The 19258-nt window shown below is 34.2% G+C and overlaps 1 protein-coding gene across 1 annotated transcript in view; it reads left to right on the plus strand.

Moving 5' to 3' along the window:
- LOC123554037 (G-protein coupled receptor GRL101-like) overlaps positions 1–19258 on the plus strand; it is a 46100-nt gene that overhangs the window by 3631 nt on the left and 23211 nt on the right. The window contains exons 4-6 of the mRNA XM_053524957.1: positions 8550–8735; positions 10762–10970; positions 12092–12192. Coding sequence (XP_053380932.1) covers positions 8550–8735; positions 10762–10970; positions 12092–12192 — 496 coding nt within the window. The remainder of the gene's footprint in view (positions 1–8549; positions 8736–10761; positions 10971–12091; positions 12193–19258) is intronic.

The following is a 19258-nucleotide window of genomic DNA, read 5'->3' on the forward strand; positions in this document are numbered from 1 at the left end:
TCCACGGGAGAATAAAAAAAATGGGTTGGGCGACAAATAACTATAAAAATAAAACTACAATTTTGAGCAGTCGACCATATAAATTTTTTGTATGAAATTAAAGGCTTTCAAGCTAGTCCGGCTTATAAATTCTAAAATATGGCCGAACCTTGCACATTTTAGTAGAGACTTTAGAAAATCCATTTCGTAAAGAACAATATCAGAAGATAAATTCTGGATATGGAACACTCGAATCAGTCAACCATGAAAGCCTGGGTAAACTGTTTTATGACGTCATCATTAGGACAATTGAATTTGAAAAAATAATTTGATCATGTTCAGCAACATATAAAATTTTATCGCCCTTTTCGAAGTTTCTAATTATCTAGAGACAAAACAATTGGGCTATGTAGAGCTTCTCAAAGTTACATTATTTTAACAAATATCAAAGAAAGGTTACTTTTGGAATAATCTGTATGAACAGGGATAAATTATCTAAAACGACGTATCACAAATCGTAAACTTTACCTCCTGTTTTCAAACAAAGACAAACTTTTTATGAAATAGTGTTATAAAAAAGAGGAAGCATGTGTTCATAATTAGATTGTATCGCTTTAGAATTCTTCCGACTATAAATGCCTTTTCGGGTCATTTTAAACTTATCCACACATACGGGAGAGAAGCCTCATATTTTGCACATTCTAAATGACAAATTGTTGTATATTTCTTTCTTGTGGATACGAACTAAACCTCGTATCTATGTAATAATCAATTCATACGTAGATCTTAATTAAAATTAAATACTTTTGCAGCGATATATTACTTTATATAGCATAATGAAGAACAATGTAGAGTGGTTAATTTCATGAATATTTCGCAACAGAGCTAGGCTAAGGAATGACATAAAAATTCTAAGAAAAGCAGACCCTTTCTAATTGTTAAAAATCAAGGAAGGTATATAAAACTGAAAGAAGAAATATTCCCTTAAATAATACCTGTAGGGATATTTCAGAGAAATTTTATTTGTACCGCGACGTTGCATATAGCTGTAAACTGTATGAAAACATGCACATACCAGATATTCTAGCGTAATACTTAAACTTTTTCAAATACCTTTCAAACTACTACATGCACATATGTTTACTCATTTAGAAAAGTTTATTGTTAGTAAAATGTAAAAATTACAGCTAATTGACACAAGCAATATCATATACTTTTATTTTGATGAATGCTTCAACCCATTTAGAAGCGGCTCAATAAAAACCATAATATATTTATTTAAGTATCTAGCTCATATTTCATTGTTTATTGTAGTCATTTAAAACATTTTTAGGACTCCATTTTGAAAAGTGGCATGTGAGATAATGTTTTGACACGAACTAATGCAAGTTGATCCCGATAAGGTAAAATATCCGGACAGAAGGTGTGTTATGTATTTGTGTGGGTGTGTTGGTGGGGGGGGGGGGGGGATAGGGGGGTACTCATCCGAATATACTTCTTAACTGACGAATAAAACTGCGCATATTTGAAACAATTTCCGTACTAAGTTTCATTTTTGAGGTGTTTTTACATGTCAGAGATACATTATTTTATTATATAAATTAATGAGAAAAAAATGTATGATTGCTTAATGTTTTTCTTATAGTGTGGCGACTTTGACCTAACATATTTATATCAAACTGTATTTCTCCAGTGAGATGATACACTGTGATAGTCTGTCGTATGACTGTAGACAAACATTTTTATAAATGTACTTTTACATATGTTTCTAAGTCAACGAAGTACATTACAATTTGGACAGGCTACCTCATTAGTGTATATGTTAAAATTGCTTCTGCATTATAAACGATGAACCTAAAGTATGTACCATTACTACGACTTTACGTAAAGGTGGAACAATGAGGACCATTAGCTTGTTACTTCCCTTGAAAAGTTGTGTGATAAAGCGCAAGGATAACCAAATATTACACTGGTCCCTTTCAGTTGGATTCCTCTGACTTTTTCGTTATAACCTTTATCCAAGATGTTGCGTTTGGTCAAAATAAATTTGAACATGTGTATGTTATCGGATGTGACCAATGGGAAAACTACATTGTGACACAACATTAATACATTTGCTGTAGGGTTCCCGAGAAATATAACTCCCAAAATATATTAAATTTGACTAAATATGTCAAGTAGTAGTTATAAGATACACATCACTATTGTGGTCTAGACATTTATATTTTGGTATGAAGTATGAGTTTTATTTAAAGCGCGCGTGAAGACTACCGCCTCTATAAACTAAACACGTCCATATGTTTCATACCCAGATGTGAACCACTAAAACACAGTCTAATTCTTAATGAAAGGGAATGTAAGATGAACATAAGCATTTTTTACACAACTTAGTACTCTAAAACAATTGCATTTGATGAAATGAAATGAAATAAATAGTTCTACCGAAGTTAATTGGCTTTCCAAAACGGGGCTACAAATATTAGAACTTTTGGATGCTGCTTTCAGACGTCGCGTCGTCATTCTTTTGTAATTACACTGGACATAAGTCATAAGACACTTTCATGATGATGCATGCTAGTATAAAAATAGGCCGTAAGTTGAAAAGTTTATCTATAAAAAAAGTTTAAGAACTGCAAAACTGAATCAGTGTAAACAAAGTGTTAAAGAAAGACAAATAAAAATGTACTTATATGATATAAATAGCAAATTTGCGGTTTCCATTTTGGTATGTACTTTACATTTAAAACACGAATATGTTTTTTTTTTTTCAGAGCTGATTTTTATTTTACACTATGGCCATAGACCGTTTGTATGATAGGTCAATAATATCTCTGAAAGACTTTTTCATGTGTGATTAAATTGTGTTCTTATGTCAATTTTCTTTTAATCTAAAAATATTCATATGTCAGATATAAATACAGTTTTATTAACGTAAGAAATAATTCGCGACTTTGTACTGTTCATTTTAGTATATCTTTTATTACGTTAGTTTGCAAAAATATGCAGAATGATACACACATCATGCCGTTACAAAGAGTAAAACAGCTTTGTTAGATTTATAGAAACATTTCACTTCAAAAATCACGTTGTTAAAAGTATCGCATTTTGATTAGATATATTAAAAACATTTTGGTTCAATTCCTGCGCATCTGAGCCCTGAACCATGATAAATCAGTTGAACAAACACTCGACGGCCTTCTTTATTTTTATTCTTACATGGTCATTAAAATGTTATGATAAAATTTTTCTGGGCTTCATTTATCCAAGTAGTAATAAACCGGACGGCATGCCACCATTTGACGTCATAATGGACTTCATAATGCTGTCTTACCGGTCCGCGCGTCAACCGTTGATTATCGCATTTTCTAATACAACCGAATTTATTTTCCTAGCTGATTATGGTGTATTATTTTATATCAATACATTTTCCTGACATCACAATTATTACGTCAAAGCGTTAGACGGCATACAGTCGCGCAGGAAAAGAAATGAACAGAAAATAGGCAAATAGATCTACTATCATTTGATGGATGTCGTCAAGGATGTACTTTAAAGTCCTTCGTAACGTGTTAGAATCGAAATGATATTTCTTGCACACCGGACTAGCGTTTCCGGTGATTTTACCCATGCCGGCAAAACCCATCTGGCACCCCCCATGCCAGATGGCTCTCGTGATGTTAATGAAAACTAGTGGTTCATGCACTGATAATATATTGTTTATGTAAAAATAAGGAAAAAAACAGGTGCCTTGATAGTTTCTCTCCGTTCCTTATAGTATATTTCTCGATTCAAAATACGTTAGTTTACCATAAGAACATAACGTTATGCTACAAACGATAAAACTAAAGTGGAACTTTGTTATTGTGCGTAACGCAAACCATCATGACGTCACTTCTGCTTACGGAAGTTAATTTCTCTCGCTCTACTATAAGAAAGAGTGTTACAAAGAAAGTATTTCTACCTGTTATTTGTAAAATACGGTATGCAAGAAAAATAATCTGCCAGAATAAAATGCTAACATATATACGGTATGCAAGAAAAAAAATCAGTCATGTATTTACAAATCGGATGGAAATATCCGTCCCTCGGCCACCTCATTACCGCCCAATGCGCAGGTGCCCTCGGGACGGATATTTCTATCTGATTGACAGATATTATTAATCTGATTTAGAGATTTGCTCTTCATTTTTTGTCGTTCTGATGCGTATTTTTATATCACTCGAACTACGCCCCGTGATGTTAATCCTTATTTCTTAAATATACAGAGACTGGCTACTTTCTTCTTTGTTTTACTTGCAACCAAATCCAGTAATGTCAGAACGTGCAATTTATTTAATCATCGGGTAAATCACCATGAATGATTCCACTCAATTATTCATTTTGAGACAACAAACCTTTTATTAATCTAAATACATATGTAAGTGCCTGGATACTTGTAACTAACCAATATTATAACACATTAATCACGGTAATGCGACAAATATGCACAATCTATTTCCATTTACCTATTACCTCCCTTTTAATTGCGTTAACTGACTTTTTTTCTTTGTATTGAAAAATGAATATCATATTGCAAACATTTTACGGTAATTTTGATAAAAAAGAAGGACCGATAGCTGTTTATAAACCACAGTGAATATTTTTGTCTTTTTCTGAAATATATTTTTTTTTATTATTTCAATTTTGCATTCCTATAAAGATAAATTATATAACAATTTTATCAGGATTCATTAAAAGATATAACTACTAAGAGATTTTTTATCAAAATAACTGAAGTCGTTGCGCATGAATAAACTTGAGAGTAAACCTGCTTTTAAAACTATAAATGGAAAGATATTTACACAAAACACCCAAATCCCAAAAATCTTAAAGTTTTATGAAAAATTGAGCGAAATATGACGATTTAAAAAGAAATTTGCTGAAAATATCCTGTATATGAGTTGTCTTTCAATCATTTTATGTTCATGGCTTGTCTCTACTAAAAAGTGTGCAAGATCGAATGACTTATAAGCCGGGCTATAGTGCTGTTTGCTGTATGTGTAGCTTATATGCATGATGCCAATTTCTGTTAACAAAAAGAGAGACTTAACATGTCCGGTATTGCTGTTCTAGCTAACACTTGTGTAAGGCACAAACCTGCAAATTGTAAAGACCTGGGTCTTTAGCGGTGTTGCATTAACAAATGTACACTAGGATTATACTTTGATGCCTTTTATTGGTCGGGTATTCGAAGAAAAATCGGGCTTATAGATAAGGTTTGTCCGGGCGGATGGATGGATGGATGGAATAATGAGTCTCATGTTAACTTTTGTTCACTCAATATCTAGACAAGTGTTTCACTTAGGACCTTGACACTTCATAAGTATGTTGGTCTTGATATGTTTATGACACTTATTGATTTTGGGATTACTAGGTCAAAGGTCAAGGTCTCAGGGACTTGCACATTGAAAATAGTTTCCGCTCAATATCTGGACAAGTATTAACCTAGGACCTTGATACTTCAAAAATATGTTGGTCTTGGTATATACATGATCCCTATTGATTTGGGATCACTGGGTCAAAGGTCAAGTTCATAGGGACCTGAACATTGAAGACTATTTCCGCTCAATATCTTGACAAGTATTTCACATAGGACCTTGAAACTTCATACGTATGTTAGTCTTGATGTGCACATGACCCTTTTGATTTCGGGGTCAAAGGTTAAGGTCACAGGGATATAAACATTGAAAATTGTGGGGTTTTTTTACTTTTAACACCAATTTATTTCTTTTATTTCATTTTCTATATGTCCATTTCCTTTTTCCTTTTTCCTTCAATAGTGGTTGTTAATTTGGGGGTTATTTACTGTATACCTTTATTAGAACTTTAACTCATTATCATCTAATTTGAAAATCCCGTCCAAAAACGCCAGTCGGCGTTAGCTGCTTGTTTATTTTATTGTCCGACTGAATCAGAACAGAATCAGAATTCCATATCACAAAGAAACACATTGATTGTTCGCTTTGTTGCCATTCTATCTGAGAGACTGGGGTATCATAATTGGGGTTTGGTTGTATCGGCTGTAACTGTTTAAATTTGAGAACATTGTAGAGTCTTGCACGTTTTATATTCATCTTTAATCTTATCATTTTATTTAACAAGAATATGTATATTTATATACTTTATTCTATCTGTTTTGTAGAAAGAAAAAGACTTTTTAATAGAAACATTTTTTCGGCAGTAAACTATACAGATGCCATAGCTGACTTAACATTAGAATATTGCCTTATGTTTACTATATTAACATCAATGCTATGAAAATTGGAAAATGCAATCTGTATCCTACATGCATACAATTCGCTGGAGACTCAAAGCAATAAAGGACAGGCAGCTAAGTGCTGCATCATCATACTTGAAAGCAAAAATTACAAATTGATAGATATTATATATACTGTTGTTTTTTTTTTTAACCTAATATTTTACCAAATGATGTCGTACTTATAGTGCACGCAACTTGTCCCCGATGGTTGACCTTCGTATTATAAAACATAATGAGGCACAACCTATTATTGAAAAGGGGTGTAAGTAAAGCGCTTCATCTCTTTGCATTCATAACTTTAAAATTGACGTAGATTTATCGTGATATAGATTTACTGTAGTGGTGTAAGAGCTTGAATTCAAGTACTTGAAAAAACACGAGCTGCACGAGAAAATGGAAATATAAAGTGTAAATATAAATTAATGTATTGGAAAGTTTTATCTGATCAAATATAAGTATACATACTTTGATACTGCACTGTATACAAACTAATTCCATATAAATATACACGGCTACCCTAAGCACCCTTTTTTCTACAATCATGAAATAATCGAATCGGATATGAATATTCAGCCTAAGGTCATCCATCAAGTTGCGACTACTATACAAGGGATCTTCTTACAGATTTTACTTGTATACTTCAGGAGAATATTGCTGTTTTTTGCAAAATTTACACTCACTTTTGCTTTGACATTTTGCCTTTCCTTATGTTTCTTTCATTGGCAATAGAAGCGTGATGTTTTTCTGACAATCCCAGATGGATTTGATCGTTGTCCGATTAAAAAAATATATACAGACAACAACTTTCGTATATGTGATACTCCAGATGTTTCAACATTTGTGCATCTATATAGCGTTGATAGATGCCGAGTCATGTTTTGTACATTTTTTGTGATCATTCCTAACACCAAGCTTTTGCTGCTCTAATTTCTACTTAGATCAAATTTGTTTAAAATACTTATTATCCCTGCCAACATATTTTCAAAGATTGGTGTCGGTAAACTCATGTATTTTCCCATTTTATTTCTTGACGAAGGCCGCCATTTTTGCCTCTGTTGAAATTGATCAAACAATGCTCTACCATACATGAAGTAAAACTTTTATTTTGAGCTGTAGCAAAGATAGATGATCGATGGGTTTATTTTGATTTTGTTTTATCAAAAAAGATGAGGCGTTGTTCCCGTCAAACAGAAAATATATACACGCTGCCCTGATGCAACCATGATCTGGACTACTGCTTTATCATTGATAATTCATCCGCGCTGCTTTGGTAAACGGAACAGTTACTATATTATGTAGCACTGGAATTAATACCATTGATATCTAGTACAAGTTATATAAATTCAAACTAGAATTGTGTCCATAAGACATGGATCCCCCACCCCCACATACACATACATACTGTGCCATCCTCTGTACAGCAAAAACTATAAAAGGGGTATAACTGCAGGAAAAGTTTCCCAGACGCTTGTTCATCTGTGAAAGTACGAAGCAAATCAGGCTAATAATGTAGGAGGAGTTGGACACCCAAGACTTTTCTCTATATTCCCTATAGTAAAAAATATCAAAGGGCCATTACTGCAGCGGAAAAAATAGACGTCGCAGGAAACATTCCTTCCTTTATGGTCATCTGCACATCAAGCTTGTTTATCTGTAGTCAGGTTATAGTGTAAAAGGAGTTGGACACACAATAAATTGGGACGTACGGACGGACGTACGGACAGCAGCAACGCTGAATGCATCCCAACACATTTAACTATTTCAAATTTATTGTTTCTCATAATTAATACACAGCTTTTGTTCTAAAAATAGTATATATATTGTCAATCGGATCAAATATATAAACATTGCCGCGGATAAGAAGTCCTTTGAAGTGTTGATGTTTAGACTTCACCAACCATAAGTGTTAACATTTGGGGAGTTGAAAACACAAGATATTTCTCTATATTTCATATAGCAAAAATATCAAAGGGCCAATACTGCGTTAAAAATGGTCACAGAAAGCATTCCTTTCCTTATGATCATCTGCACATCAAACCTGTTTATCTGTGATAGTTTGAAGCAACTCATATTAATAGTGTGGGAGGAGCTGGACACACAAGATTTCAGGACATATGAACAGTTTTCGTTCTAATATAGTTCAGATAAAATATGTAAACATTGTCGCGGATAAGATGTCCATCGAAGTGTGTTGATGTTTAGACTTCAACATTGTACGTTCACGTACTTTTTGCACATACTCTGCAAATTATGTGTATGTTCTTCTCTTTAGAGGAATGCCAACCGGATATTGCGATTCATTGTGACGTTGGAAGATGCATACCATTGCGTCTTAAATGTGACAATTATGACCATTGTGAAGATGGAACTGACGAACATGCTTGTGGCAACAGGGTCTTCACATCATGTCAAGATGTTTGGGAAGCCGGTTACCGGAAATCGGGATACTATATGATGGGTTTGTAGAAATGTTGTAGAAACCGATCGCGAACTATCAACAGATAATAGGTAAGGGTAGATTTCTCGGAAGGACAGAGCACTTAAAACACAGCCTCGGAGTCACACTTGGCAAAGTAGGCCCACAACAAAAAGAAGCTGTAACGGAAGTACATTACAGACGGGTTGCTTCAAAAATCCAACAAGTACATTTAAATTTTATGCAAAATACAGATAAGAGGGGGAGAATGGGGTAAGGGGTAGAAACGGGGCGGGGGAGGAGGTTGACGGGGAAAGTAGAACAAGGATGAATATGCAAAGGGAAAGCTACGTTCCTTAATCACAGTTAAACAACAACGTAAAGCACAATAGCGCAGACATTCATGTACCAAAGATAAATACACACATCCACACCCAATTAACTAACATAGATAAACAGACAAGAAAGATACAACAACCCTATTGGGCACCGCTTTAGACACACAAGCACACAAACGCACACATATAAGCAGGAAAAATCAATCGTGTACCGCCTTAGGATTCAAGCAGCCAAAATAAAGAGGGGGGGGGGGGGGGAACGAAAACGAACTCATAGTTAAAGGGGAGGTGATGCCAAAACAAGGAAACGCAATTGCAAGGGGAAAGGATTGGGGCGATAGAGGGAGTGAGGAGAAGAAGGGAAAAATGCTAACAACAAACAACACAACATACGCAACACAAAATACAAGTCAGACAGAAAACCAGTTAAAAATAGGTGCACCGCCTTGGAACGGTCAGTAACCTATAAAAAGGAAATTGGGGATTTAAACACGTTTAGGGCATGCCAACCTCGCACTTACCCTATATTCAACAAGTTATACAACACAATGTAAATAAAATCCGCGCTGGGAAAGGCTCTAACATTAGAGAAAAAATACCAGATCGTATTAAGTAGAACATAAGATTAAGGTAATTCTAAGGTATAATTACACCAATGTACTCAACAACTTGTCTGAAGTCAGAGCACCAACAGCCTAAATTTTAAGGGCACGACTAAAAAAGCTGCCAGACAAAATTCAACACCCTCCGTCCGTTTTATGTAGGATTTAGGAGAAAAGCATCATGGAGTCTTACACTTCATTACTCATCGCACCATCAAATAGGAAAGCGTAGCGATTAACTGTAAAGGGGTCAGTCACTAAACAGGCACCGTGCTTCACGATTTTCGCATCATATCCTCTTTTGATAAACTTTTTAACACATTTTACAAATATCTGATTAGAATAAGGACTATGTTTAATTTTCCGAATTTTATAAACTACATCTCCATAGTATTCCGAGTGTGTAAGTCCAAGTTTCAGAATCACTTTTTAAGCTAGAAATATAGTACAATGACAATGGTTTTTACAGGATTATTTTCTGTTCTGCTATGTTTTAAGAGTAATCATTTGTGTATAGAAACAATGCCAGAACTTATTCTCAATATTACCAGCTGCTGTGCTCAATTTCTTCGCACCACAAAACAAAATGCTATTTATTTTTCTTTTCACAAATTTTATTTACTAATGAAATAGACTGCGATAAAGAGTTGACAGGATTATTATACTTTTCGAAGAGAGATTACCTTTCTCAACCACTATATAAATGCCAAATTTCGAAACGTTTTTGTTTGAAATTGGATATGAAATTAGTCTTAAGATAATGGACACGTATCAATGCTATTACTTATTCTCCGTATGCGATATCAGCATTGCCCGGCTGGTTGCTAGTATGAACTACATGAGCAGCTTGAAAATACCGAAACTTCATATAGAGACTACGTCATGGCACATAAGAAAACCAGATTTCATTATGGACATTTTACCTTAAAAATAAGAGGTGCCGATGAATACGTATTCATTTTGTAATATGTTTTACTATCAGCACTTGTTGTTTTAGTACCAACAAAATATTGAAATTACAAACAGAATGTTTCAGAGATATAACACAGGAATGATCCGCAAGTGATATATTTATACTTTATCTTTACATTAATATTTATACTTTATCTTTACATAAATATTTTGCAGGAAATGTGAAAGTTAAGTGCATGTTTGGTGACGTTTACAAGAAGGGTACGATCACCACTGTCTTCACATTTGACGTAAGATATAATACTTTTCGTCTGCCTTGGATGACCCTTTGGTTTGCCACCATTTACAATATACCAACTACAGCTAGTGAGAGTAGGATAAATTTCGCAATCTACAACAGAGATAGCAGTAGCTGTGTTCAGCAGGTAACGAGCAATTTTAACGTTAAACTAACAGCATCAACATACATGTACATATAAAGTCACCAAGGCCTATATGCACGCAAATAAATCATCTTCGACATTTAAATTTAATTTAGGCATATATGTACGCAAACAAAATTCTTACTGGCAAACGTGTCAAGTTCATCTATCGTTGTGGCATAAATGTAAAGTTTAACCAGGCCTATATGTCAGAAAAATATATTTTTGGCATAAATAAAAAGATCGTCTTTACGCCTATATATTTGCAAATAAAACATTTGGGTATACACGGAAAGTTAATTTAGTCCTTCATGTATGCAAAACATTTCTTCTTGGCATACATATTCCTAGGGTAATATTTATGAAAATAAACTAGACTCGTTTCGATATACATATTAAGTTCATCCTACATGTAGCACAATGAATTAATTTTTGCTATACATGTAAGTTATCTAGGTCCATATTTAAGCAAATGGATTTTTTGCTTTTCATACTTTTAGATCCATTTAGTATGCAAATGTATGCAAATTTGTGACAAACATGTAAAGGTCAACTTCGCTTTATGTACGCAAATATATTTCTTATTAGTATACATGAAAGTTCAACTAGGCCTATATATGTGCTGACAATTTGTTTTCTCTTTTATCATACGTTTACGTTCATCTAGGACTATATACATGTATATAAATTTCTTTTTGCATTAATGTAAATTCATCTAAGCCTATTGTATAAAAATACAAACAAATTGCTCTTTGATGTACATTTTATGCTCATCTAGGCCTCTTTGTATGCAATCGAATTTCCTTTTAGCAAATATGTAATGTCAATGTCTGCACAATTCTAGAAAGAAGAAGTGTAACTGAAAATGTTACACTAGATTTGTCGAATATTGAATGCATTTTACAGTGCATCGTTTACATTTTTTCTGTAATGAAATTATTATACGATGCCAGATATGTACCTCATATGTTAATTTTGAAAACTACTCAAACTCACAACTTTCTTCAACTTGAAGGACGACATGCTTATTTATAATTCAGATATCATTACTATATTTCTCTCGACACCTTATATTTTCAGTTTAAGCTATACATATAATTATAGCACCTGTTTTCTACCTGCAGATAAAGGAGGCTTGTGTTCCTTCATATGAAAACGTCGTAAAGCTCAATGATACTGCCAGCCCATGTTATTGCGGTATATTTCATTATGAAATAAAGACAAGGTGAGTACTCAAACATCAATTATAGCTGATTATTGATTTGTTTTTGCTAGTTTTTTGCAAATACACAGAATGGCAAATTCAAAACAGTTTTGAACGTCGTCCGCACTTTTGAAAAATACTACACAAACCTTAAATCACTCTTAAAGAACCCAAATACCTTTGTTTGTTTGTTGTGGGTTTAACGCCGTTTTTCAAAAGTATTTCAGTTATGTAACGGCGGGCAGTTAACCTAACCAGTGTTCCTGTATTCTGTACCAGTACAAACCTGTTCTCCGCAGGTAACTGCCAACTTACCCACATGAATCAGAGGTGGAGGACGAATGATTTCAGACACAATGTCTTTCATCAAATCCTCACGGAGAACAAACGCCCCGCCCGGGAATCGAACTCACGACCCCGCAATCCGTAGACCAACGCTCTCCCTATTGAGCTAAGCGGGCGGGCCCAAATACTACGGACTGTAGTTTAAGTCTGGAAAGTTAACGTAGTTTTATTGACCAAATATATATTCAAACGGTCGTCAACAAAGAATATGTTTGGTGATCGAGTCCTTCACAGGTACGCTTTTCCTTTTTGATGATGCGGTGACTACTCTGTTGATACTCCGTGATGTTTCGCTCCTAATTTGAACACATAACGGCTGAAAGGATAGGAATTGCAACTTGTTTAGATTAACCCTAAAAAGAATGCTCTTGCTACTTTCGCAATAAATTTAGATAAAGTTATTAAGGAGGGTCGATACCTTATTCGTCAAATATGTCATTCCTTCCGAAGTTGATAAGGCTTGTTCCAACTATAACACTATGGTTCCTATTTATTTTTCCGTCGTCTTGGCAACAGTACGTTATCAGTGATGACGTCACATACGTCGCAACTTAGGGCACCAAAATGCCCCAAAACCGCCGTTAAGAGCCTTTTAAAATGTCTAATTACGATTTAAAATCAGCGAACTTCATAATTTAAATCTTTATTTAATTTATTTAAGGAATAGCGTGTTTTTCAGTGTTTATCAATTTACTGAGGAACCCGTGTTCCTTCTAATATAAATTTTGACAAAGTATCGGCAAATATAGGCAAAATGACATCTTTAAAAAACTAAAGGTCCAATAAAAGTCTGATTTTCTGCACAACTGATCAATTTGCAAAGGAAATGTCAAATAAAAAGAGAACTTACATGTAACTTCTTCAGTTTTTCACAATATTGTGTTGAAGACAAACTGTCCTTCCGATTTTCTGACTTAAAACGCAACGTTTCATAGACGTCGATTATTGTTTGCATCGTTGCGCTTTAATGTGAAATGCCTACCGCTACCCCAAAATCACAAGATAGCGCATTTGATAATTTGTTCCAGTACCTCCACTTTTTTTTCGATAAATATTCTATTTTATTTTTCTTAGTACAATTAAAATAAAATCAAAATACCCTTTAAAAGTCTGCTACCTTCGGCGAAATCATTTCAGTGTATAGAACTCAGATTTAAATGTTTATATTATATTCAATTTAAGAAAATGCGACAAAATCATCACCGCATTACCATTGCCCTGAATTGCATTACAATACCCCTGTCACAGATGAAAAAACTGCGTAATTCAATGGAGTTTCTCATGTCTTGTGATAAAGACAGACTCATTTTAATAATATTAAAGTAGAATTTAATCAAAGGAGTCCTTTACAACTGTGCAATGATTTCATTCAACATTAAGATTGCAATGATTTACATTAATGAAAATACATGATACAGTCATGTATCGATGTACATCTACAAAATAAATAAGAAAACTACAGAATATAATTAAAATCCTTTATTTGATTTATCTCAACCTTTTAAATCTAACAATTACCTGTACAGAATTCCATCACAGGCCGCTATTTCCGTGACGTATTATCTGTGCGTAAAAATGGTTGCATAAAGAGATGTGATAGCATACAACAAAATGCAACTTTAGAAAATTTTAAAAGCCCCTAGGTAATAATATCATCATGTTCGAATAAACATTAGATCTATTTTTGTAATTTACTTCAAATTTTACGTTTGGGAAATATTTCAATGGTTTGGAGAGTAGTCGGACACCCATGTTTCGAATAAAGTTCATCCTCTGAGAATAACCGCGGGGAAACAGAGTATATTGATTACACGGAGGCTGTTGTTCTGAAAAGGTTTATTTAGCATTTTGGCTAGATAGAAACAACACCCTTTGCAAAGACGTTTTATCTCTCCATATATGTGTGTAAAGAATGGTTATCCTCGTATTCATAGACATATTCCATATATGATATTTTTCCTAACATAAAAAACCTACCAAACATCACAAAAACGAGTAAAAAGTCTGCTAAATGAAATAAAAATAAAAAAAGAAATATATCTGTTTTGGGTTTAGCGCTGTGTTATGTGTAACGAAGGGCAGTTAACCAGCCAGTGTTGTTGGATTCTGTATTCTCATCCAGTAACTACCAATTAACTACTGTAACATAAATCATCAGAGATGGAGGACGAATGCTTTACGATACGTGCCTTCTATAAAGTCGTCACGCCCTACCCGGGGATCGAACTCACGATTCATAAATCTGCGCTCCTTCTACTGAGCTCAGCGGGTGGTGTAAAAAGAAAGAAAAACAGCTATTTTGAGTGAGACTCGCTGTAATCTAACAGCGGTTGATTGTTAAACATGTGTAATTCTATGTTGCCATTATCTATATGGGCGACTCAAGAATCATAACTTTGTACGGAGGACCGACGGCTCAAACTTGCAACTCCTTGTTTTGTATTTACGATATATTACGATTTGTACGAGAACGTGTATATGCATTTGTAAGGTTTCACTTTTTATTTTAATACCGTCTGAGGTGTCAAATTTTGAATGTAACCATTTTAAAACAATTTAACAGTACACTCATCGGAAGTTTATAAGGATACGCTAACGTGTATATGTAACTTTGGGATTGTATCTCATATATCATGATTACGGAAATTATAGAAGTTATGATTTCTTTCAAATAGCGCCTGCGGTATAAAATTCAAAATAGTGAAAAATCAACTCTGACCTTTAAAATTGAATTCCGCCCTCAGTATATGTGAACATTTGCGTGGAGCAGGTAATTAACAGGGCAAGCCCATGGCAACTTATCTTATGGTCAGATGTTACAAGGCTAAAGTATGACCTAGGGATGTTCATGCGTGCGTGCTTAGGAAGAGTTAGGGATAACAATAATAAGAAAAAAGATTCAAACAACCTTTACTCCCGTGGCGGGGCGACTAAGTCAATGGTCATACGTTTGCAATCACAAACTTTAAAATATTTGAACTTGCTGTATGAGATTGAACTACAATAATGATGTTTCAAGTGTTAAAACTCAGAACTATATAAACAATCGCATATGCATAATATCTTAGCAGTGTATTACAATGGAAAACTTGTTTATTGGTATTTTGAATAAGAAAAAAATGAAAAAAAATCATTATTATATAAAAGAAAAAATGTATTTAAAGAGATTTTCAAAAATAACATGATCAGTATTTTACGCAAAGTTGTCGCATTGGCGAATGGAAACAATTCTGCATTTAGGGGTAGGGGTAGCGTATTGTAATTTTACGCGAAAATGAATTTGGTGACCCCATAATTTTATTCCTTCAATCGACAGCAAATAAAGTTTTATTCATCATGTTATTTTTTTCTCAAATTCTATCGTTTGGGTTTTACACGAGGCAAGATAAAAGCAACTTTTTATTCAAAACTCAACGTCATATTTGTCGGTTTGACGTCACTTTAACGTAAATATCAACTTTTACGTTAAAGTGATCTCCACAAATTATACACCATTTTAAAGACATTTTGAAAATAAAAATATGATGAGTAACAAGCAAATCGATATTTGTTGAATAAATAAAGCGATTTACGAAAACAGTGAAATCATGCTTCATAAACAATGGACGTCCATGGTCGTGTTGGAAGGTTTGCAGAGAAAAAAAGTTACAGAAATATCAAAAAAGTAAAATACGCATTATATGAGGAATATGCTGAATTTTATTTTAATATACAAATGTCGAAACTTAACCCAATAACTTCAAATTGGGCGCATTCTACCTTATAGAGCAACAATAAGCGACGTCGATAAAACGTTGCGTTTTACGTCAAAAATCAGAAGGACATTTTGTCACCAACACAATATTGTGAAAAAACTGAAGAAGTTAAGTTCCCTTTTTTTAAACTTCCTTTGCAAATTGACCACTTTTATTGGGCCTGTAGTTTTTTTAAAGAGATCATTTTTATATTTGCCGATTTTTTATCAAAGTTTTATATCAGAAGGAACACGGGTTGGTGAATGAAATGTAAAATGTCCGTTGTAATGTAGTGTTGTTATTCCCCCTTCTAAGAAGGATAGGATATATGGTTTTGATAATGTCAGTTGGATGGTCAGTCTGTCGGCCGGTCGGTCAATCCGTAGACCAATCGGTTTCCGGATGCTAACTCAAGAACGCTTGGGCCTAGGATCATGAAAGTTGATAGGGAGTTCGGACATGACCAGTAAATGACCGATATTAATCTTGAGATGAGTAGGTGAAAGGTAAAGGACACAGTGACGCGGAGCAATTAAGTCGTTTCCGGACGATAACTTGAGAACGTTTGGGTCTAGGATCACTTAACTTAATTGAGAGGTTGATGAAGGTGTATATTGTTTTGCTGATGTCAGTCAGTCACACGGTCGGTCGGTCTGTCGGTCGGTTGGTTGGTCCGTAGACAAATCTGTTTCAGGATTGTAACTCAAGAACACTTGGGCCAAGGATCCCAGTGACCCGGAACAGTTACACGGTTTTCGGACGATAGCTTGAGAACGCTTGGGCCAAGGATCAACGACCTTGAAAAGAAAGTTGATCATAACCAGCAGATGATCCCTATTGATTTTGAACCAGGAAGTCAAATGTCAAGGTCACGGTAACCCGGAACTGTTCAATCGCGTCCGGACGATAACTTGAGAACGCTTTGGCCTAGGATTACGAATCTTGATAGGAAGATTGGTCATGACCAGCATATGACCTATATTGATCTTGAGATTAGTGTGCCAAATGCCAAGGTCACAGTGACCCGGAACAGTTAAAATGTTTCCGGACGATTTTTTGAGAACACTTGGGCCTAGGATCACGAAACCTAATAGGAAGGTTGATCATGACCAGCAGATGATCCTTATTGATGTTAAGGTCAGTAGGTCAAACGTCAAGGTCAAATTGACCAAGAACAGTAGAACTTTATGTGCCAAATAACTACAGAATGCTTAGTCTAAGATTAAATTTGATACGGATGTCACTTACGACTGGCAAATGACCCATGATTATTGGTTTGAGGTCAGTACGTCAAACATCCAGTGCACGGTGCCAAATACTTTTTGTTCCTTGTGCAGTTACTGAATGCATCGAGGGGGTGGGTGCATTTCGTCTTCTACGAGCTCTTGTTTTTCGTGATTTTACACTTTGTATGTTTAACCCTCTGGATTTTCTCAATTACCTTAGGAGCACGCTTTGTCTTTGTTTTCATGTTTTTTGTGTCATACATGTCCTTGGGAAGTTTTTACAGTAAAGGTCAAAGTAAGTTTTTTAACAATTTGTAGTACATGTACAACATTCACATAAAGAATGAACACGGTACAATTATAGGTAAAACAATCAACGTAATCTCTTTTGCTGCCTAATAAACCTTTGGGGAGGATTTTGCCAGCATAAAGATAGTCAAAATTATGGGCTCAAATTGCCCAGAGTTGCGGAAGCTCGCATAAAGAAAATACATAACAATCAAAATACAAATAGTCTGTTAAAGGATTTAGGCCCATCGTTTTCCTCTTATCCTCTTATTACAAAAACAAACTGATTGAAAGAATCATTAGTATGCATTTATTAACTAATGACCGGCACACAATTTTGTAAGTGTTTTATTGCATGTTATCAGACACTAATTTCCACTAAATTAATTTTATTTCATTTTATTGTTACTTTTTATATAGGAAACCTGTATCGAATAAAGGCCTGCCAAATAATACACATTATGGACAGGCATCTTAAATAAAGATTATATAAATACTTCTGCATCTTCACACAAACTTAGTAAAAATCTTATAATTCTTACTGGTCATCCCAAACTTTAATCTCTTTTATTTGGTGGAAATATATGGAAGAAACTTCGTATACGTTTTAATACAAAGATGACGTGGACACGCCTGCAAAAGTGTATGGCATAATATCTAATAATAAGCTTACACATTTCAGATACGAGTCACCATGAAGACTAAAATTCGCAAAATGTTAAGCTAATCTAATTCTAATATATGTGACATTTGTATGCAGCCGATGAAACAGAGCATTGAGGACTTGTGCAGACATTCCCCACTTGAAGTATTCCAAACTGATTAAAGCTTTAAAGTACTAGAGTTACACAACGGCAGATGCTGAAATGCTTTTTCAAAAAATTTTAAACAGTAAATTGTTTAATGCATTATTTTCTTACTTGAAATAATTGAAGCTCTAATGTTTGAAATAAACATTCCTCGATCGAACAATAACAAATCAATTAAAACTGCTGTGATGCCTTTTATTATTCAATTCATTATTTTCTCATTGGAAACAACTGCGGCTCTAATGATCAAAATAAACATTTAGCAATATTTTTAAACTACTGCTGTTCATGTTGTCTTTCATGCAGTGTTTGTTGTACTTAATAAGAATTCATCTAAAGTTTCGAACTTATGTTACACAAAATGGAGATACTTTCAAAATAAAACCCAAGTAAAACTTTCAAGTACTGTTATAGGAAAAAGGTTATGATATTTTCTAATAAGTTAATTAATATCCTTTATGTTACAAGAGATAGATATCTGTGTCATTAATTTAGATAGATTACTAATAGATAGATTTATTTCTGTGTGCAATGTACATATTCATGGCAATATGAATAACAACAAACAGATAACAGTGAACAAGTATACATGTTAAATAAAGTTATGTCATATACATAATAACACTAAGGATGACACAAAAAGAGATAGAAATCATCTCTTTTTTCCATTGTGGTCCTTGTGTAG

Source organism: Mercenaria mercenaria, chromosome 15 (assembly GCF_021730395.1).
Source record: "Mercenaria mercenaria strain notata chromosome 15, MADL_Memer_1, whole genome shotgun sequence".
Lineage (NCBI taxonomy): Eukaryota > Metazoa > Mollusca > Bivalvia > Venerida > Veneridae > Mercenaria > Mercenaria mercenaria.